At 42.9% G+C, this 23113-nt stretch overlaps 1 protein-coding gene across 3 annotated transcripts in view; it reads right to left on the bottom strand.

Moving 5' to 3' along the window:
- Window positions 1-23113, bottom strand: part of LOC138974155 (sodium- and chloride-dependent glycine transporter 1-like) — an 87383-nt gene that overhangs the window by 37364 nt on the left and 26906 nt on the right. Inside the window, exons 1-2 of one of the 3 annotated variants that reach the window (XM_070346851.1) lie at window positions 12941-13205; window positions 2255-2490 (exon numbers count right to left, since the gene is read on the bottom strand). In XM_070346851.1, coding sequence (XP_070202952.1) covers window positions 2255-2490; window positions 12941-12972 — 268 coding nt within the window. In that variant the 5' untranslated portion in view covers window positions 12973-13205. Of the gene's footprint in view, window positions 1-2254; window positions 2491-3687; window positions 4478-12940; window positions 13206-23113 lie in introns of those variants that run through there. The other 2 variants (XM_070346853.1, XM_070346852.1) reach the window with 2 other exon arrangements.

Consider the following 23113-nt stretch of genomic DNA (forward strand, 5'->3'; position numbering starts at 1 on the left):
TATTCCGTGGGTACAGTTCTAGGCGCTCTGCAGTGATGCCGTGTGAGATGAAATTTTATACGGCCAGTAGATTGCAGCCATGTCGGCGCATATTTACCTTTAACGGCCTTATTCCAAGTCACACGGGTATGGTAGACAATTATTAACTGTGCCTAAGCAATTTTGCCAGGAAAGACCCTTTTGTCAATCGTGGGATCTTTAACGTGCACACCCAATGTAGTATACACGGGGGGTGGTTCGGACACCGAAGAGAGTCTGCACACAAAGTTGACTCTGTGAAATAAATTTCCGCCGAACCTGGGATCGAACTCGCGCTGACAGCGGCCAACTGAATACAAATCCAGCGCGCTACCAACTGAGCTATATCCCCTCGCTACCAACTGAGCTATATCCCCTGAGCTTATATCGCTCGTATTCCGTGGGTACAGTTCTAAGCGCAGGGATTTATTTTTTGTATTTTTTTTGTATTTGTATGCAATTTATATCGCGCACATATTCAAGGCGCAGGGATTTATTTATGCCGTGTGAGATGGAATTTTTTTTACACAATACATCACGCATTCACATCGGCCAGCAGATGGCGCAGCCATTTCGGCGCATATCCTACTTTTCACGGCCTATTATTCCAAGTCACACGGGTATTTTGGTGGACATTTTCATCTATGCCAAAACAATTTTGCCAGGAAAGACCCTTTTGTCAATCGTGCGATCTTTAACGTGCACACCCCAATGTAGTGTACACGAAGGGACCTCGGTTTTTCGTCTCATCCGAAAGACTAGCACTTGAACCCACCACCTAGGTTAGGAAAGGGGGGAGAAAATTGCTCACGCCCTGACCCAGGGTCGAACTCGCAACCTCTCGCTTCCGAGCGCAAGTGCGTTACCACTCGGCCACCCAGTCCAGGGATGGGAGAGGGGGTGGCTTAGCTCAAGGCCAAGGACCTCTGTCTCTCTGTTAGTGTTCCTGGTGATCTATCTCTTTGTCTCTCTCACTCTCTGTGCCGAACACACACACACACACACACACACACACACACACACACACACACACACACACACACACACACACATACATACACACAATGCCTCGCTCTCTCTCTCCTCTCTCTCTGCACCCCCCCCCCCCCCCCTCTCTCTCTCTCTCTCTCTCTCTCTCTCTCTCTCTCTCTCTCTCTCTCTCTCTCTCTCTCTCTCTCTCTCTCTCTCTCTCTCTCTCGGCCTCAACCGCTAACCCTTTACCGTCATTCTTTTCCGGAGCCAACACTGCGAGTATCACTGACAGCATCATGTAGCATTCCAATCAGCCTGTATCACCTGTGACCAGGATATTAACAATGCTATCATGGCTTTTTTTCTTCCGTCAGTGGAAACAGATACGTTTGTATTTAAGGATTGATGACAACAAGTTTCCATCCACACCTCCCCCTCCCCCCCCCCCCCCCTTCCGCCGCAATTTGACGGCTTCGTCTATGTCTATAGACACTCACGTGTGAATGGCCCAAACAGGCAAAACGGACATCTTTACCAACACACCTTCATTCCCACACGCTCTCAAATGTGGAGACTATCCAAGACTTTGGTTTTCTAACGTGTCATGCGCCATTGGAGCATACAATCAGATCATGACCAATAAGTATTGCTGTGAGCGAGTCAAAGGGCGTATGGAGATTGTGCCACACTATGCACAGTTTACATTGGAACACAGCATAGCGCGCACACACACACACACACACACGCACACACACACACACACACACACGCACACACACACACACACACACACACACACACACACACACACACATACACACACACACACAAACACACACACACACAATGATAGCTGTGTGAGAAGGGCATTGATGTGAGTCACCACAGGACAACCATAGCTTACATGATGTTTCGGAGGGTGACATCTTTTATATATCCACAAGGTATTCATTGATGATGATGATGGTGTTGCTGCTGCTGCTGCTGATGATGATGTTGGTGATGATAATGTGATAATGTTGTTGGTGAAGATGATGATGATGATGATGATGATGATGATGATGATGATGATGATGATGATGATGATGATGATGATGATGATGATGATGAGTATGATTATGATGACGACGACGACTACAACGACGACCACGCTTCTGGATGACGACGACACCAACGACGACATCGATGAGGATGATAGGTAAAGAGAGAAAGGATGAAGATAGAGATGGTAGACGACGACGACGACAACAACAACCACACTCACCTCCACCGTTTCTGGCACAAATGTAGGGAAACCTCCAGACATTGCCCAGCCCCACTGCGTAGCTGAGACAGGACAGGAAGAAGTCCATCTTGCGCGACCAGTTGCCTCGTTCCTGATTCTCATCCTCGTCGTCATTGGTCGACGGCAGCGTCACCGTGCCAGCTTCCGCTTCCGGTGCGCTTGCGTAGTACACACCGTTCTTTGTGTCTGGATCCATCGTGAGTGGTGGGGAGACTCTGGAAACAAGAAGACGAAGTAGACACTAGAATATTCCGTCTATCTTCTTTTAGTCGCAAACAGCACGGCCAGAGAGCCTTCTCCCACTCTGCTGCCGTTGCGTGGAACTCTCTCCCTTACTCTATCCGACACTGCCAAACATTCTGTTCCTTCAAATCAAACCTTAAAACACAATTCTTCACCCAGTATTTTGATTAATTTTATTTCAACATGGTGCATTTTTGAATCAGGTGTTTGAATGTTTGAATGTTTTGCCTGTGTTAGCATGCTTGCAGATTGTATTGATGTAGAGTTTGAGTTTCGTTGTTCACTTGTGTGCTGAATGCTGCTGCACATGCTTTTGCTTTGCTTTGTATGTATTATGTATGTTTGTCATTGTAAAGCGCTTTGAGAATGTAAAGCGTTCTATAAATCTCCCATATTATTATTATTATTATTATATTTCATAGTTCATCTTTCCACTTTCCAACGAGGGGGGCAACACACCAATATGCACACAAAAAGTTTCAGAGATTTGGCTGGAATGATACAGTACCTTCAACCATTGGAACCAGCACAAGCAGACACAGTTAGGAAATGTCATAGTTCATCATTCTCTTCTTCCAATAAGAAAGGAGACAGGAAGACAGACAGACAGACAGACAGACAGACAGACAGACCGACCGACAGACAGACAGACAGACAGACAGGTATAAATACGTATAATATAGACAGAGAGAGACAGAGAAAGAAAGAAACAGACATGCATACATACAGACGGACAATCAGGCAAACGCACAAAACCCACAGACAGAAGCAAACAAAACATATGAGTAGCAGTGTATATGTTACAGTTAATCTGTGAAACCAGGGAATACGTGTATTAACTACACTATTTTAGGTAATACATGAATTAACTGGGTTTTTTTCGTCAGTTAATTCATGTATTACCTAGTTAATACACGTATTCCCTGGTTTCACAGATTAACTGTAACATATATATATATATTAGTAGTACCTACATTTCAACAATAGAAACTTCACCCCAGCATAAAATGTCTCACCCCGATGTAGCAGCGACACAGACAAAGTAAGGTGTAACACCTTCCACACACACACACACACACACACACACACACACACACACACACACACACACACACACACACACACACACACACACACACACATCTGTTTATAATACAAAATATAAGTACATGTATCTCGGTCACACGGAACCACTTGCCAGCGAGGAGGGCAACGCACCATATACATACACAACAAGTTCCAGAGATTTGTCTGGAATAACACCGTTCCTTCCACACATTTTTCATTTTCATTTTTTTTCATTTTTCATTTATTTATTGTCCCATTGCTGGGAAATTCGGGTCGCTTCCTCCCAGTGGAAAGCTAGCAGCAACGGGGTCGCGCTACCCAGGTGTCTGCGTGTTTAGGTGTATTCAGCCACCTGCACTTATGGCAGAATGACCAAGGTCTTTTACGTGCCACTGTGGGGACACGGGGGTGGGACATGGATACCGTCTCTGAGTCTGCACATAAAGTTGACCCGTGTCCGTCCCGGCCCGAATTCGAACCAGCGACCTTCCGATCGATCACAAGTCCAGTGCTCTACCAACTGAGCTACCGGGCCCCCATGGAACGAGCACAAAAACACATGCCAATCTAACGTTAAATATAACTATGGAGTCAGTATTGAATGGCTTACTGGGTAATCCAACTTTAATCTCAATTTTCATTCACGCGTTGACGGTCGCGAGCACACTGTGATTGCGTACACCCGATCGCGGCTTTCGAGTGAATAATAACTTGCTTTTTTTTCTTCCCTGGTCGAAACCGAAGGATAAAAGGTGCATTCAGTTCCGTATAGGCGATCAAAATCACTATCACATTAATCTGTTCAGGCATTCACATGGGATAAAAGCATTCCTCCCCCAGGATACACTCCACGCAACAACAACAAAATCAGGCCAGGTGTGGATTTTTGAGGAATGAATTCCGAAACTGATCATGACATAGGTGTCAACAGCGGTATTAGCTCACCACACGATTTCCAATCTAACCATGACATAGGTGTCAAAGCGGTATTAGCTCACCATACGATTTCCAATCTGATCATGACATAGGTGTCAAAGCGGTATTAGCTCACCATACGATTTCCAATCTGATCATGACATAGGTGTCAAAGCGGTATTAGCTCACCATACGATTTCCAATCTGATCATGACATAGGTGTCAAAGCGGTATTAGCTCACCATACGATTTCCAATCTGATCATGACATAGGTGTCAACAGCGGTATTAGCTCACCACACGATTTCCAATCTGATCATGACATAGGTGTCAAAGCGGTATTAGCTCACCACACGATTCCCAATCTGATCATGACATAGGTGTCAAAGCGGTATTAGCTCACCACACGATTTCCAATCTGATCATGACATAGGTGTCAAAGCGGTATTAGCTCACCACACGATTTCCAATCTGATCATGACATAGGTGTCAAAGCGGTATTAGCTCACCATACGATTTCCAATCTGATCATGACATAGGTGTCAAAGCGGTATTAGCTCACCACACGATTTCCAATCTGATCATGACATAGGTGTCAAAGCGGTATTAGCTCACCACACGATTTCCAATCTGATCATGACATAGGTGTCAAAGCGGTATTAGCTCACCATACGATTTCCAATCTGATCATGACATAGGTGTCAAAGCGGTATTAGCTCACCACACGATTTCCAATCTGATCATGACATAGGTGTCAAAGCGGTATTAGCTCACCACACGATTTCCAATCTGATCATGACATAGGTGTCAAAGCGGTATTAGCTCACCACACGATTTCCAATCTGATCATGACATAGGTGTCAACAGCGGTATTAGCTCACCACACGATTTCCAATCTAACCATGAAGCAGCGAGGCTGGTGACTGCTTTATGTTAGAGTGGAACGATGCTCTTATCCTATGTCAAAGTCTGATTCGATCTGAGATTGAGAAGAACTGCTTTCACAGTACGGACTATGCCTTTCATCGGATTTTAGGTGGGGTTTTTTTTCAAGCAGAGAGACACGGACACGCCCACACATGCACATTACCGTTTCCAACGGCAGCGTATGAAAATGTAATAATAGCATGCGTGAATTACCTCCTCTGTGGGTATACGTCAAACATGCACATTGCTTGGAAAATGACAACACAGAATGGAAAATACTTTGGAGGTGGGGGGGGTAGGGGTGGGGGGTAGTGATGTTAAAGCCCGTTTTTGTTCAATTGAACATGTTATTTGCAGCCACGTTCGTTCTGTTGTTGTTATCAATAGCGTTGTTGATATTGTGATGAGCGGTATCAGCAGGTTGTTTGTGGTGTTAACCGATGCAACACATGTTGTTTTTTTTTATTGAAAGCAAGTCCACGGTGTGTCAACAGCAGCCGGAAATGACGTTTATAGGTTTGACATTGACGAAGGAAGTGTGATACACGTGAGGACGATGTGCGATGATCTAATTAATTCAGTAAATGAACTTTTGAAAAAGAAGAAAAAAATGAACGTTAAAACTGTAAAGATGCATAGGATAGTGTTTTGCAATAGCAATATATTGCTTTTATCTCCAGAAGCTTGTTGTATCAAAGCGCCGGTCGATCCTACTCTATTAATAATTATAGTGATAGTACAGTAAGGATAAAGGTGTAGGATTCTTTGATCGATTGACGCTTTGATGCAAGCTCTAGTGCTTTTATCCAACACACACACACACACACACACACACACACACACACACACACACACACACACACACACACACAATAAAACAAGGTGAAAATCCATGAATCGTAGATTCAAAAGATCTTCCAATACTGCAATGTTTGACTTTTTTCTCAGGAATCTCTGGGTGGACCCATAATGCACTCTACAGCGAAAACTGTGTTTGTGTTTATGTGCTCTCTTTTGTTGTGTGTCGTCACTTGTGTACTGACAATTTAAGTCGCAGGTTTAAAAATAGTACGGATTCTTCATTAGACGTACTCAACCAGACCGTATTAGTATTCTGGCAAAATGGAAAACTTCCAACACTCGCCCTAAAGAACTGGAAAAACTCCAAACAGCCATGAATGGAAAATTCCACGCTATACTAACTTCACTAAAATGCATTATACGTACGAGCGTAGCAACACTGTACTAGCGGTTATTTTGTGTGGAATGAAAACCTTCCTTAGACGAATAAAGAGAGAGAGAGAGAGAGAGAGAGAGAGAGAGAGAGAGAGAGAGAGAGAGAGAGAGAGAGAGAGAGAGAGAGAGAGAGAGAGAGAGAGAGAGAGAGAGAGAGAGAGAGAGAGAAAGAGAGAGAGAGAGAGAGAGGGAGATCAAATCAAATCAAATCAAATCAAATCAAATCAAATTTTATTTTTCGAGGGTTGTGGCATAAGCAATACAACGAGCTTTTTTTCAACCAGCCCTCGCCCAGAGAGGGGACTAATCTAATCACATATTTACACGGATATTAACGTAGAAAAAAAGGTAGAGAAAAACAACAACATATGAATATTTACACATTACATATTAAACACAAATATAAAGCGTCGTATTTGTAACGTAGTGAAAACAATGCTGAATACACATGCATGAGTAAATGTGTTATTAAAGCTTTGAGTGTTTTTGTGTGGATATAATGAACACTGATGCTTTGGACAAATGAAAATATAACCAAACAAAGTCTCCATCACTGTGATTTTTCGTAATTTAACATTAAATACAGTGAAAGGTGTTTTTTGAAAGTATTGAGACTCATTGGGACTCTCACAAATTCCGGGAGAGAATTCCACAGGACGCTACCATAATAGGCTAAGCTTGATTTGAAGAGATCTATCCTTGGAATTGGGACGTTAAACTTTCGGTTTGGTTTGACTTTAAAGTTTGCAACGAAAGTTCGTGGTGCACGGCCGGAAAGTATTTTGCGAAGGAGCACGCCTTCATTTAATTTAAATCTTTCAGCGAACGACGAAGAAGAAGAAGAATTTAAATCTTTCTTTTAATGGGAGAATCTTAAGTTTCTTATAATCATCAAATACAAGACTGGATTGTTTCAGTAAAATTAGTTTCAGCGCTCGCCTATGTAAACTATACAATGGTTTTAAAATATTAGCACTGGCAGAGTCCCAGATGGTTGAACAATAATCTGTGATGGTTTGTATATATGCGTTAAAGTATAATAACCTTGAGTGCTGATCTAGAAAGTGTTTAATTCTATTTAACTGATATATTTTTCTGGACATTGTTTTACATACCGACCGAACATGATGGGCCCAAGACAAATTATTATCGATATTTACTCCCAAAACTTTATGATCTCCTACCTCCTCTATTGCGTCGTTACCAATTAATATGGAATGAGGATTATTTCGTATGTTTTGTCTCTTTTGTCTTGTTGTTATTAACATGTATTTGGTCTTTTTAGGGTGAAGACTCATGTGGTTATACTCCGTCCAATGAATGAGATCATCTACACTGTTCTGCAACGATGAATAAACTTTGTCTAATTTTTTTATCAGTAGTGTGTAGGGTCGTATCGTCAGCAAAGAGTTTGCAGTCATCATTAATACTAAGAGGAAGATCATTTGTTTGTTTGTTTGTTTGTTTGTTTGTTTGTTTGTTTGTTTGCTTAACGCCCAGCCGACCACGAAGGGCCATATCAGGGCGGTAGGAAGATCATTAATATACAGGGAAAAGAGTAGTGGTCCAAGGACAGAACCCTGGGGAACCCCGTATAACACAGGTCTTTTGCTGGATACGGTTGAATTAACGCAGACAGACTGCTCTCGCCCGGCTAAGAAAGAGGAGAGCAGGCATAAGGTTTGGGGTGACATTCTATATTCAACTAATTTTCTTAATAGTAATTCATGATTAATAACGTCGAAAGCTTTAGCAAAATCGACGAATAAGACACCACAGAGTTGATTATTATTAATGCTACTAAGCCAACTTTCAAGAAGGTTTGTTAATGCTGTGTGGCACGAATGATTTTCTCTAAAACCTGACTGGTTGGAATGTATAAGATCGTATTTCTTCAAATGAGTGGTCAAGTGTGTAAATATGTGTTTTTCAAGTGGTTTTGATAAAACAGGAAGAATTGAGATTGGTCTGTAATTGGCGGGGTCAGAAGAACTACCTGATTTAAATAGCGGGATTACTTTCGCCTCCTTTAATTTGGTGGGAAAGTAGGATTTGTCAAGGCACAAATTATAAACACATGTAACTTAAAGGGATTCTGCAATAAAAGGGGCAGACAACTTCAGAATTTTCCCATCAAGATTATCCAAACCACGAGTACTTGTTTGTTTTAAGCATAACAGATAATGGAAGACTTCGCTAACAGATAGCAGCGGAATGTCTAAATTATGGGTAATATTTTTTGAATCACAAAACTGTTTCAACTTGTCCAGATTATTCTGTTTCGATCTGTCAGTTGTAATTATTTTGTCAACAATAGAAGTAAAATGAATGTTCAGATCATCAGCAGGTATATCAATAACGGAAGATTTTACTGTATCTTTACGAGATAATTGGTTGATCACCTTCCAGATGGCTTTAGAGTTTTGTTTTGAACTGGATGCAGCGAGCTCACAGTAATACTTTCTACGAGCTGCACGTTTTATGGACGTTACTTTGTTTCTCTGTTTTCTGTATTCTTCTTCTTTTCCCTTACGTTTAAGAAAATCGCGGTAATCAATCGCATGTTGAATGTCGCCTGTAAGCCACTTAGGTTTGGGATGTTGCTGCACACGAGAGGTTCGAAATGGTGCATGTTTATCATATACTTTTATAAACAAGTTGTACCATAAATCAAATGCTTCGTCGGGGTCAGTATAATTATAAATCATTAAAAAAATGTGTACAACTGAGTTCCGAAAGGTATGAATCTTGATCAAGTTTTGAAAATAACCTATATGTTATAAATTTATGTTTTCGTTTTGGGATTCTAAACCCTTTTTTCGACAACGTGAGGCACACTGGAAAAAAACTTGGAACTGAGGTTTCAATAATGTTAGCTCGAGTTGACACACAGATTTGGTCTATAAGCGTAGATGAGGTAGCTGTAGAGAGACGCTGACGCAGACGCAGATAATTTATTCAATAGGCCATAGCCCCATTATGAAGGAGTGTGAACAAATGGTTAACGTTGCAAATAATTTAACTCATCAGGTGCAAAAAAGTTACAACATAATAATCGCACAACACTACAGATTAAAACATACATTACACGTTATTTAACTAAGAGGTTACAACATCTCTTAATTTAAAGGCTTTATACAAATACAAGGATACATTTCTAACAACAGTTTCTTGAGGTGAAGCCAGTAGCAAGCTGAGTCTAAAAGTGCTTGGGTTTTTATAATATTTAAATGGGATAAATTTTTCTCTTAATCTGTTTAAGTATGGACAACACAAAACAAAATGGACTTCATCTTCTTGCTTTACTTTACAAAGGGGACACATCAACTGATCGGCATCATGCTGTTTATATCGGTTAGCATGCACATTTATTTCTGAAATACCGAATCGAAATCTAGTCATAATAAACTTTAGATGTCTATCCACATTCAACAAAAGGTAGGGTTTAATGTCATGTACGGTACAAAATGTCCGATAAACAGCAAATCTATCACTAGTTTGAATATGATAATCCCGCTCTTGCCATCTGCAATCGACCAACCTTTCCCTAAAAACACACAAAAACTCTTTTTCATTAACAACGCCCTGATTCAACCACACAAAACCAAATCCGTACTCATACAATTTACAACGGACACGTGAGGCCCAGTTCTTTTTACCACTCTCATCCATTTTATACAACATATCATATGATTTACGAGGAAGTCTGTGCGCCTCCATCTTTAACAATTTCATCCAGTAGCTAACGCATCTTAAAATAGAATTCAAATATATCGGATATCTGTTTGTCTCGCCATATATCAGGTCATTAGGTGTTCGCATACGAACTCCTAAGAACTTCTTCAATGCAAATAAATGGACTTTTCTACACTGCAGAGCAGCTTTATCCAATCCCCATATCTCAGCACCATACTGTACTATTGGTTGTACTTGGGAATCAAACAACTTCAAAAAACATTCAAACTATTATTATTAAGCACAGATAATCTTTGTATAATACACATCAGAGCATGTTTGGCCCGGCTTGAGAGATCGCTACAGGCAGCAGTGAAACTGAGTCGAGTTGAAAACAATATTCTTAAATACTTATACACGTTTACAACAGGTAAAGTATCAACCCCATATGTCCATCTTTCCCTTGCACTCAAATATCCACCTTTCCTAAACACAATAATGTTACTTTTACTCATGGTTACCTTTAAATGAAGAGAGGACACTGCCCTGCGTAAATTATTTAACTGAGTCTGTAGACCCACAACAGTCTCTGATAACAACAATAAATCATCAGCAAGCAAAAGAATAAACAATTCCAAATAATCATCAGTAAATGTGGCACCATGTCTTCCATTCTCAATTATCTCAAGAGCTAACTCATTAATAAAGAGAGAAAATAAAACTGGGCTACATACATCGCCCTGTTTAACACCAAATGTACAATTAATATAATCCGTAAACTTTGCTCCACATCTCACTTTTATTTTTACATTATCATACATACTCTTCACACACCTAAAGAGTTTCCCTTTTATACCATTTTTTTAACAGAATTGGCCAGAGCAAAGCTCTGTTGATGGAATCAAACGCCTTCTCAAAATCTATAAAGGCAACATACAGCTTACGATTCAAAGACAATTGTTTCTGTACAAAGGCCAACAGTGTAAACATATGATCAATAGTGGAATATTTCTTTTTAAAACGAGCTTGATATTCACCCGTATTGTTATTACATTCAATCCATTCTTGCAACCTGTTATTAATCACAGTACTAAAGACCTTGCTACTAACATTACACAGCGAAATTCCCCGATAATTATTTTGATCATTCACATCGCCTTTCTTAAACAAAGGGATAACAATGGACTCTGTCCAACTTTCTGGAAATACACCCTTGGAAAACAAAAAATTAAACAAGTGTACCAAAAAGTCAATCCCTGGAGAAAAAACCTTTTTCAAAAGTTCTCCTATTATTCCATCAAGCCCAGCAGACTTTTGAGGTTTTAACTTTCTCATTGCAATCAACACTTCTTCTTTTGAAATAGGACGATTCAAAATACCTTCATCGTCTTCATATTCAATTTCTTCAGCCTCAATTACATCTTTTTCCAATAATACTTTGAAATGCTGAAACCAGGTATCAACTGGTATGTTGTTCTTTATTTGTTTTCGTTTTGAGGATAATTTATGCATTATATTCAAAAATTCTTGTTGATCATTAACAGATTCAATAAGTTTTTGTTATGTCAAATCATTATACAATCTTTTCTTTCTTTCTAACATGTTTTTATATTCCCGTTCTTTCTTTTCTTTATTTGGTGTTTAACGTCGTTTTCAACCACGAAGGTTATATCGCGACAGGGAAAGGGGGGAGATGGGATAGAGCCACTTGTCAATTGTTTCTTGTTTACAAAAGCACTAATCAAAAATTTGCTCCAGGGGCTTGCAACGTAGTAAAATATATGACCTTACTGGGAGAATGCAAGAGAGAGAGAGAGAGAGAGAGAGAGAGAGAGAGAGAGAGAGAGAGAGAGAGAGAGAGAGAGAGAGAGAGAGAGAGAGAGAGAGAGAGAGGGAGAGGGAGAGAGAGAGATATATATATATATATATATCCTACATACGTGAGAGAGACACCCGTGAGATAATAATCGTTCAAATCACACGTGCGTACATCATGTAAATGAGGTCATGTCTAGCAAGTCTGGCAGAGACCTGCTTATGATGCTAAAGTCACCGAGACAAACGTCATTATAGAAACAAAAATTGCGCTCGCAAATTACCCTCGACGAATCTTCAGAACTAACACGTCACGCCACACTTTCAGAGTGACGTTTCTTTGCTTTGACGTAATAGATTGCACGAGGCTTTAGAAGAGATCGAGGTTCCAAAACAAGCGTCTTCAATGCCGGTAGCGAATATTAAAACTCAAGTAACATTTATATAAAAGTAGCACATAAACTACACAAACCAAATGTAAAGCGAAATGCGAACTTACTTGCTTTATTAACAAATACTTGAACATAATAGAGAAATGAAATCGTAGATCTGAGTAGGAAAGTTTTTTTTATCATTTCAATTCTGGATATTACAACAACAAAAAACCGAAGACAATAGAAAATGTTTAAACTTACAGAGACAATAGAAAATGTATAAACGCTGTTATTCGTTCCGTGTTCGTCATTTTAACGTGAGTACATTGCTTTTTGGTCTCTTTATTGGTCCCTCTCACGTGCAGTCGCCATTGTTTAAACTTACAGAGACAATAGAAAATGTTTAAACTTACAGCGATTTGTAGAAACTCTCCTTTTCTGTCATTGTTCTCGGTAATAAGACACATACAAGAAATGCTCATGTCAACAGCGCAATGTAACTCTGATTGCAGTCAACTCAGTCTAGCTTTACTCTGAATCCTTCCTCCTTTTATACGCCGTGGAACCAATTGCACAAAAGACGACGACAAACCAACGCTGTTTGACAAGGAGGAACTTTTTGTGACGATAACTTCAATTTACTGTGCAATCCTAGCTTCCCGACCCACAACACCCATCCCTCCCTCCCTCCCCCCCCCCACACACCCCCTACCCCTTCACTCTTCTCCGCCGCTCATGATCTCCATCACTCCCTCCCCCCCCCCCCCCCTCTCCCTTTTTGACCTACATATGACACCTGTTGATATGGTGAGCTACAGACTCGTACATTGAACCCTAAGCAGAGTCTAACGGCAACAACTGATAACGAACTGGGTGTGACGAAAATACCACAAATCACAATTCATAAATTCACGTGCGTAAGTGTTTGGGACTGGTTCCAAAGGTTCGTTTTGAATTTAAAGGCAAAGTCCATTCGCAGTAAAACACCCCAAACACAATTCATAAAATAAAATAAAACATCGCTTGCCTTAATCGACACGGCCAAGTTCAAAGGTTTGTTTTGATTTTAAAGGCAAAGTCCATTCGCAGTAAAACACCCTTAACACAATTCATAAAAAAAAACGCTTGCCTAAATATGCCCGGTGTAACACGAGAAAATTACTCCCACGAGATTTTTACTCCGGAGAAGAAGAAACACTTAACAAGGGTAAAAGGAGAAACAGAATCCGTTAGTCGCCTCTTACGACATGCTGGGGAGAATCGGGTAAATTCTTTCTCGTCCCAACCACTATGGGACTCCCCCTAACCCGCGGGGGGTAACGAATAAATAAAGTTAGGGTGAACGAATAAATTACTTCACCCTAACACGAGCAATTTAACTTCCCATGCCAGGTGTACGAAATTTTTACTCCCTTGTCCCCTGTTAGTCTTGGTGGTGGAAGGGGTAGAGGGAGGGTAGCGCGACATTCGTGTGCGCGAGATCACATATTGGCATTATCCCTTCGCCCGCATCCCATTTTTGCGTACGAGATTTTTACTGGAAGTAAAAAAAATGGGGAGTAAAAATTTCGTGGAGGGAGTAATTTTTTCGTGCCTTAGGGAGTTCTTTTCTCCTTCGAAAGGTGTACTCGGAGTAAGAATTTCGTACGAAATCTTTACTCCGGAGTAACATTTTCGTGGAGTAAAATTTCCGTGTTACACAGGCCCAGTTCCAAAGGTTTGTTTTGCATTGAAGGTAAAGTCCAGTCACGTGTAAACAGTGCTGTTAACTATCTCAGATCTTCCCACACTTTCACATTGGATATGACCATTTCTGACTATTTCCTCCACAGAGTTGTGTTTTTGTACGATCTACTTTCTTAAAAACCCAACAACAACAACATCAACACCCAACAACAACTACAACAACAAAAACAACAATAAAACAACAACAAGAATAATAATAACAATAACAATAACAGTACTTTTTTGTCCATTGGAATATTACATAAGAATGGAAAATGTTCTTCGGCACACTCTGCCTGCCTGTAAACGATTATAACAACAGTGGTATAGGACAACACACATAAAACATGAAACATAGGTTCACGTATGTAATAACAAGCACGCCTATCATATTTCCAATAACACTGACCTAAAGTGATGTGCAACAACAACACACCCAACAACAACAACAATAACACAAATAAAAACAACAACAACAACAGTCGCAACTACAACACCAGCAGTCGCAACAACAACATAGACTTACAGATACACAGACACCAGCTGGCGTGATTTGCAGAGCATATAATCTCACAGAAATAAGGTCGCTCGCTCGGTCGACAACCTTTGTTTCCGATTTTATTTTTTTGTATGCAATTATTATTTCCCTGTTTCATATATACTTTTCTCACGAAACAGGACGATCGGCTTATAGAAAACAGTGTTTATTTTGTTTTCTTTTAGACTAAGCCAAGTCCAACTCCTCCAAAGTTGGCTTGGCACACAGACACTGAGAACAGACATTATACCCATAATCTCTGTGTCAAGCGACGCTGATCACTGTTGACATGTGCTTGTCGTTAACAGATTATGACAACAATCGCAGAGCCATGATCCTAGCGATTAAAGATACCGTTTCTCACGCCTGAACGATCATTTTCCCCGGGGGCGAAATAGCTCAGTTGGTAGAGAGCACTGGACTCTTAATCTTCGATCGGGTCACTGGTTCGAATCCAGACCGGGACGGACACCGACACGGGTCAAATGTATACGGTGCGACTCAGAGACGGTATCTATGTCCAACCCGTGTGTCCGCACTGTTTCACCTTGGTCATTGTGCCAGCAGTGCAGGTGACTGATTACACCTAAACACGCTTACACCTGGGTAGCGCGACTCTTGGTGCTGCTAGCTTTCTGCTGGGAGGAAGCAACCCACATGTCCAAGCAAGTGTATAACAAAGTAATTTATTCTACATACGTGAGAGAGACACACGTGAGATAATAATCGTTCAAATCACACGTGTGTATATCATGTAAATGAGGTCATGTCAAGCAAGTCTGGCAGAGACTTGTTTTTCCACTGCTTATGATGCCAAAGTCACCGAGACAAACGTCATTATAGAACCACAAAAATTGCGCTCGCTAATTACCTTCGATGAATCTTTAGAACTAACACGTCACGCCACACTTTCAGAGTGACGTTTCTTTGCTTTGACATAATAGATTGCACGAGGCTTTAGAAGAGATCGAGATTCCAAAACAAGCGTCTTCAATTTAGCTGCCTCGACTGCAGGACATTTTCAGTAAAATACACGTAAGTACAGTATGTAGGATAAACAGGATACTACATGGCTTGCTGTGTCGTACCAGATTTTACACTCGTTGCTTTTTCAAATAGTGAACAGCTCGCTTTCGCTCGCAGTTCAATATTTAAAAAACCAACTCGTGTAAATCTGGTACGACACAGCAAGCCATGTAGTATTCTCTATGGGGTAAAAAGTTCAACGCCACAGATCTGTCTTCGCTTCCACATGGTATGTGGACAGCCTTCCCCTCTTTTCGGTGTCCGAACACCCCCGTGTGCACACATGCGCACGAAAAAGGTCCCACGTTCACAGCGAAAGTCTCAGGGCTTGGAAAACACGAAGACACGCATGCATCATCTCTCGTCTCTGATTATCATGATCGTATTTCGATACTTTGACGAGACAAACCCAATGCTGGTTTGTCGAAGAAGACAGCCACAGCGGGCTTGTTCGAATCAAAGTATCACACCATCACAGCAGTATTACCAATACCTGTCCCAATATAGACCAGTTGGTCTAAGAGGACGTTAAACCCTAATAGTCAGTCAGCCTCCCCCTTAGGCACACACCGAAATTCAACGGGCTGGGTGCTTTTAATCTGTAAAAACTGACATTGTACGACACACAATGACCGCCTAAAGCCTCAAATTAACGAAACAAAGTCGACTTCGCGAAATATACTTCGCGGAGCTGACCGCACGGAGCTTTTGTTCTGTGTTTTCAGTAAAAAATAAAAAAAAATAATAAAAAAAAAATAAAAAAATTAAAAGTGGAGAGTGGGAATTGTTCGCTCGATTATTTTCAAAAGTGACACCCGTGTAAATGTGCGTAACTTATTCAGCAATGGATTCCTACTCCACACAGGAAGCAGCCAAGCTGTTGATTGTTATTACTTGTCGGACAAAAAGGTTGCCCATGATCGACACACACACAATCCTCGACAACTCTGTTGTAGTCTAGCGCACTGTGAGTGTGATGTCTCAATAACTTAAATTATATCACTTATATATTTTAAGTTATTGAGACACCACAGTGCGCTAAGAGATGACATCATTGTTTACACGTCAAGGATGTATTTTTGTTGTTGTTTGCTTAACGCCCAGCCGACCACGAAGGGCCATATCAGGGCGGTGCTGCTTTGACATATAACGTGCGCCACACACAAGACAGAAGTCGCAGCACAGGCTTCATGTCTCACCCAGTCACATTATTCTGACACCGGACCAACCAGTCCTAGCACTAACCCCATAATGCCAGACGCCAGGCGGAGCAGCCACTAGATTGTCAATTTCAAAGTCTTAGGTATGACCCGGCCGGGGTTCGAACCCACGACCTCCCGATCACGGGTCAAGGATGTAGGTTTCTTTCACATTTGCTAGTGTCAAAGATTATGACGCCATTGGCAAGAACTGTGATCTTCGCGCCAAGCGAAAGTTTGACACGCTAAGCGGTCTCTCACGCAACACCCATATCCTAAGATCCCCCAAGATTACGAAGTCTCGTATCGTTAAGGTTAACGGGTCCGACGAAAAGCATAAAAACTAAAAAAAACGTTCTCGTGGAGGGGATAAAAAGGGCACATAAAAACAGCCGACCTTTTAACGTCTGGCTTTGTTTTTATGGGTCTGGAGTTGTGCTGAAACAGCGAATATTTAACCGAAGTGCATGACCGCCGAAGGCATGTTTTTTTAGCCGCCTTTATATATAAAGGACTGTCACTGTATGCCTGCATTATTAGTTGTCAGTAATTATTACATGTGCTGATTGTTCTCTTTGCCTGCGCGCGTATAGTATGTTGGTTATGTTTGGTCATAGTATGTTTGCTTATGTTTGGTCGTTATCTTTGCCTGTGCGTGTATTGTATGTTTGGTCGTTTTCTTTGCCTGTGCATGTATAGTTTGTTGGTTATGTTTGGTCGGTTTCTTTGCCTGTGCGTGTATAGTATGCTTGGTCGATGTATGTATTGTAAAGCGCTAAGAGTAGACATTTTTCTAGAATAGCGCTATAAAAGTTTGCATTATTATTATTATTATTATTATAAAGCGGCTATTAGGTTTCACTCTGTCTGTTTGTTTCTTTGTCCGTTTGTCCAACGACAGTTTAGACTTGTATCTCTGGTACTCTGAGGTCAATTAAGCTCAAACTTGGTGAGGAGCTTGAAATTGTGGGGCCTAGGGTGTATGCAAAACATTAGGTTCCTAACTTTAGTCAAACTTGAGATATTAGCTTTACACGCCTTTACGCGCCCAGCCAGGGAACTTTTTTTTTATAAATGATTTAAAATGAAGATGCGCGTCTCAACGTAACACTTGACGTCCAAGAAATGTGCTAGTGAGAGAAAATGTAAGTTTTACGCCCTCACGACAAAGCCATTTACACGGGAAAACCCGGCTTTATATGAAAATGTTAAAAAAAATGCAAGGGGGGATGTAGGCAGCTGGCTGCCGGCTGCTAGAGGAGACCTAAAATGGACTAGGGACCGGGTTGGGTCGTCTTGGGTCAGTGCTGAAATGGTTACTTTATTGGCTGTTGGCCGAAGGGACACCTTTCTTTCTTTCTTTATTTGGTGTTTAACGTCGTTTTCAACCACGAAGGTTATATCGCGACGGGAACGGACACCCGGGCTTCATATTTTTGCATGCATGTATTCGTGTTTCCTAGGCCTGACGCTTTCGCTGTGACCCTGGGATCTTTATCGTGCGCATGCGTGCACACGGGGGTGTTCGGACACCGAGGAGAGTCTGCACAAAGTTGACTCTGGGACACACATCCCGCGCCGAACTTAAGGGTTGAACCCACGCTGATAGTAACAACCAGTTTTAAAGCCAGCGCCTCTACCGACTGGGCAAACTCCCCACCCAATATGTTGGGTTCAAGAAGTTCATGGAGGGCGGGGGGTATGGAGTAACACATAGTGTTTTGCTCAGAACATTCCCACCCAAGCAGAGCCGCGCTACGGGTAATCATTACCGTGAAGCTGGCAGTCAGCGCTACCAAATGTCGTCTGTGTCTACCACTCGGTGGTGTCTATGTAAGCAGATGCCAGCGCAAGCAGTCTGATGCAGAGTCAGGAGGCGGTTTGGTACAAGAGAACCTTAGAGGCCACAGCCTCGGCCGTCTAAGGGATCTGTGTGTCTGGAGGCACATTTGGTTTTTGAGGTTCAAGTGGAGCTGTTGCCTCTGCTCCCAAGTTCCCGTATCTGGAGGCGTTTTTGATATGGAAGCAAACCTGTAGGTTGGGGCCTCTGCCTTTCAGGATGCCAGGACTACAAAATGTGTGTCTTGGGACACATTTAGCTTAAGATTCCAGAAGTGGATCTGTGCTGTGCTGGGTCTGCTGCAAGCACACTAGAACCAGCTCGCAACAGTTGAGGTGAACAGATTGATAACCAAGACCATCATCGGTTTCTCTCCGAGTGATGGGTGTGGGCGGAGAAAGTCTCCCAGACTGAGAGCATTCTCCCTTCTGTAGCGGATGAGACTAGACATCTCTTCCTTGAGAGTGTCACAACCTTCAAACACGTGTGTGAGGTGTCCAGTCTTGCCACACTGACAGACTACCTTGTCCCAGTAGATGCGGCTGCTGACCGTGCGCAAGCGACGCAACAGGCTCATGGGTCCCGGGGGGAGTGGGAGGTGGTGCCCTTTCCTATTGTAGGGGAGGTGTATCCATCCTCTCTCTTCACATGTTTGTGACAGTGTCTGCTCTCTTTCCTCTCTTTTTAGCTTGGCTAGCAGCAGTTTGGCGTCCTGGCAGGAGAGCCGAATGTCTGTCACTGGCATGGTTGACATAGCCGCTGCTTTTGCTGCTCTGTCCGCCATTTCATTTCCCCGTATTCCTGTGTGGGTTGGCAGCCACATGAGGGAAAAGTCTGTTCCTTTTGTCATGATTTGGTGGGCTAAGAAATGAATTTCAGTTTGCATCTCTCCTCTGTTCTTGGTGCCATATGCAAGTGCTTGCAACGAGGATTTTGAGTCCGTAAGGATGACCACCCCCAGAGGAGGGGTTGGCAGATCGTTTATCAGTGTGCAGGCCATGTAGATAGCAAATAACTCTGCAGAGAAGATGCTGATCCCCTTGTTTAGCTTGTATTTTCGTGTTATATCAAGTCCAGGAATCGACAAGGCACACCCAACCTCCCCTGACTGCAGGGTCGAACCATCTGTGAAGACCTGTAGGTGGCTTTTAAATCGTTGATCGATCTTTTCTTTTGCAACTGTGGCTAGCAGCAATGGGTCTTCTGCCTTTTTGAGGCCGTCTCCATAGTCCATGATCAGATTTGGGGCTTCAAGCAGCCATGGAGGGTAAAGAAGAGTACCACCTGTCACCAGCTTTTCCTTGGACAGGCCACTTTGTTCCCATATGCCCTTCACGTGGTTGTATATTGGGAGCACTGTTTGGTATGTATGAGTCTTGGATTCAAGAGCTTTGTATTGCATGTGGTCGGTATCTCCCATGTCTGGGGTAAATACTTCCACTGCCGTGTTTGGGACACAGTGTAATCTGACAGCCAGTTGTGCACATCGGAGGTGGCATTCCTCTTTCAGTGGCAGCCATCCCACTTCCTGGTAAAGTAGAGTGGAGACTGCCGATCTGGGGACCCCCAGCGCCACTCTGAGAGCTTCTCTCTCTACGCTTTCAAGCTTTACCCACTGACTGTCAGGAGCTGCAAAGAAAGCCTCTTGGCCGTAGCTGAGGCGCGACCGAACAAGGGCACGGACAAGATGGATCAATGGTTTTCCGGCTGCCCACGACTCTCTGCTCAGAACCATTATCAGGTTTAGAGAGCGTTGAGCTTTTCTCACAAGTGAGTCTATGTGTGGGCCCCAACTGAGAGAGCTTGTGAATGTCACTCCCAAGAACTTGGTTTTATCTGCTGGTACCAGCTGCACCCCATTTATGGTAATGGAACATGTCCTTTTGACAAGCTGCAATCCTGTGAAGGCCATGAACACGATTTTTTCGGTAGATAGCTCAAAGCCATTCGTCTGCATGTAGTCAGCGATCTGGTCGACTTTTGCTTGGTACCGCTCCATTTCTTTTTTGATTGTACTTTCTGACTTGCAGTTGACTGCTTCCCAGAGGGCCATATCATCGGCAAACAGAGACAATGAGGCCTCCTTGAGGTTCAGGTTTGCTGCATCGTGGACCATGATGCTGAACAATATGGGGGCTATGATGCTTCCTTGAGGCACCCCCATATCTAGGACATGTGTTTGAGAGATGGACTGCCCCACTCTAACAGCCATGGACCTGTCTGTGAGGAATTCCTGGACAAATTCCAGCAGGCGCCCTGAGATCCCCATGTTGGACATTTTCTGAATTAGCTTTCCATGCCAGACCGTGTCAAATGCTCTTCTAATGTTGAAGAAGGTTGCCAGCACTGTTCTGCCTCGTGCTTTAGCCTTCTTGATGTGGGCTGTAAGTTTTACCACATGCTCCATGCAGGCTCGACCCTTTCTGAAGCCTGCCTGGCAGAGGGGAAGAATGTTGTTCTTTTCAAGAAAGTGTTCTAGTCTGTTTTTTACAATTCTTTCGTAAACCTTGCCAAGGTGAGGTGTGAGTGAAATTGGGCGGTAGCTTGTCGGCAGGTGCCGGGGTTTACCGTCTTTGGGAAGAGCAATCACTAACGCGTTTTTCCAGGCTGAGGGAAGTTTTGAGCTCGCCCAACAGTGCTGGTAAAACTGTAGCAGCACTTCCAGCATGGGCTCAGGAAACCGGCGTATCATGTTGTATGAAATGGGGTCTAAGCCGGTTGCAACATTTCCGGATTTGATTCCTTGGATTGCCTTCCTCAACTCATTGATACCCAGATCCTGGTTTATCGGCAGTGAGTTGTCTGCTGCTGCTCGCCCGAATTTATCTTCTTCCTTTCGACGGTAATCAGCGAACGACTGTGGCATATGAGCTGCCTGACTGACTTTTGCAAATGTCTCAGCCAGCACCTCGGCCTTCTCAAGATTACTTTGTGTGTACCCATGCCCGTTCAGCAAAGGTTTTTCAGGCAAGAACACTTTCCTTTTGAATTTTTGCAGCTTGGTCCATACAAGGAACGCGTCTCCTTGGTTATCCACCTTTTTACAACAGAAATCTGTCCAGTAGTCTGCTTTTGCCTGTTCATTGACCGCAGCACACTCCTTTTCAACTTCTTCAAGGGCTATTTTATTGGAGGCTGACTGATTCTTCTCATATGCTTTTGTAAAACGCCGTTTGCGCTGCACCGCAGCTCTGCATTCTTCATTCCACCAGGGGGAAGGTGCCTGTTCTCTCTTTTGAGGCCCAGAAGCGCGTTTTGGAATAGCTTGGTCAGCTGCACTGAGGATTGCCTGTCTGATGTTACCATAGTACTGGTCTATGTCATTGTCTTTGAACTCAGTCTCTCCACATTTTTGCGTCAGAGTATTCTTGAACTTCTCCCAATCTGCTTTGGCACAGATGTACTTTGGCCTACGATCAACTTCAGCAGGATCAGGGCCAGCTTCATGGATAGTCGCGTGTATCAGATAGTGGTCAGATCCGAGTGTGTTGGGGTAGACCTGCCTGTCTATGGTATGGGCAAGTTCGGGGCTAACCAGGGTAAGATCAATGGCAGATGATCTGTCTCTTTGTCGCTGGGCTTGTCTGGTGGCCGTGCCATCATTACGTAGCACCAAATCTGAGATGCTGATGTCTTCAGCCAGCTGAGTGTCGGGGCTACTTTCTGCGTCAGCGTCCCACATCCGGTGGTGCGCGTTGAAATCCCCCATCACATCCCAGCTGCCCGAATCTGACGAGAGCTGAGTGAGCCAATCGGTACAACCCTGTGCCTTGCAGCCCCTGGGATAGTAGACGTTCGCTAGCTTAAGTGGCCTCCTTCCCCGCATGGAGATCTGCACTGCACACATGTAACAAAGTCCTTCCATAATTATCTTGCATTGGTGGGTCTATAAGCTTGTACTTGAGGTCTGCCCGGATGTATGTGGCAACATGTACTCTCCCATTGTCAGCCAGGGCAACCTCGAGTGGGTAGTAGTAACCTTCCAACCGTGGGAGGTTTCCTATCCTATCCGAGGCTGACTGTAGAGCAACAATATCAGTCTAAAAATTGTTCAGATGATCTACTAACAATGGCAGCCGGCTGCTAAGGCTCAGCGCATTCCACTGTAATAAAGACAGGTTTCTACTTTTCCTGGGCAATCGTGTTGAGTCGGATGGTGCCCTTTTGTGAGCCAAAGACGGACGGTTTGCATTAGTTGGGCCCCCCATTGATGTCACTTGTAAAGCTAATTTCTTCCCCTTCACTCAGAGGAACCCCC

Source organism: Littorina saxatilis, linkage group LG8 (genome assembly GCF_037325665.1).
Source record: "Littorina saxatilis isolate snail1 linkage group LG8, US_GU_Lsax_2.0, whole genome shotgun sequence".
NCBI classification, from domain to species: Eukaryota; Metazoa; Mollusca; class Gastropoda; order Littorinimorpha; family Littorinidae; genus Littorina; species Littorina saxatilis.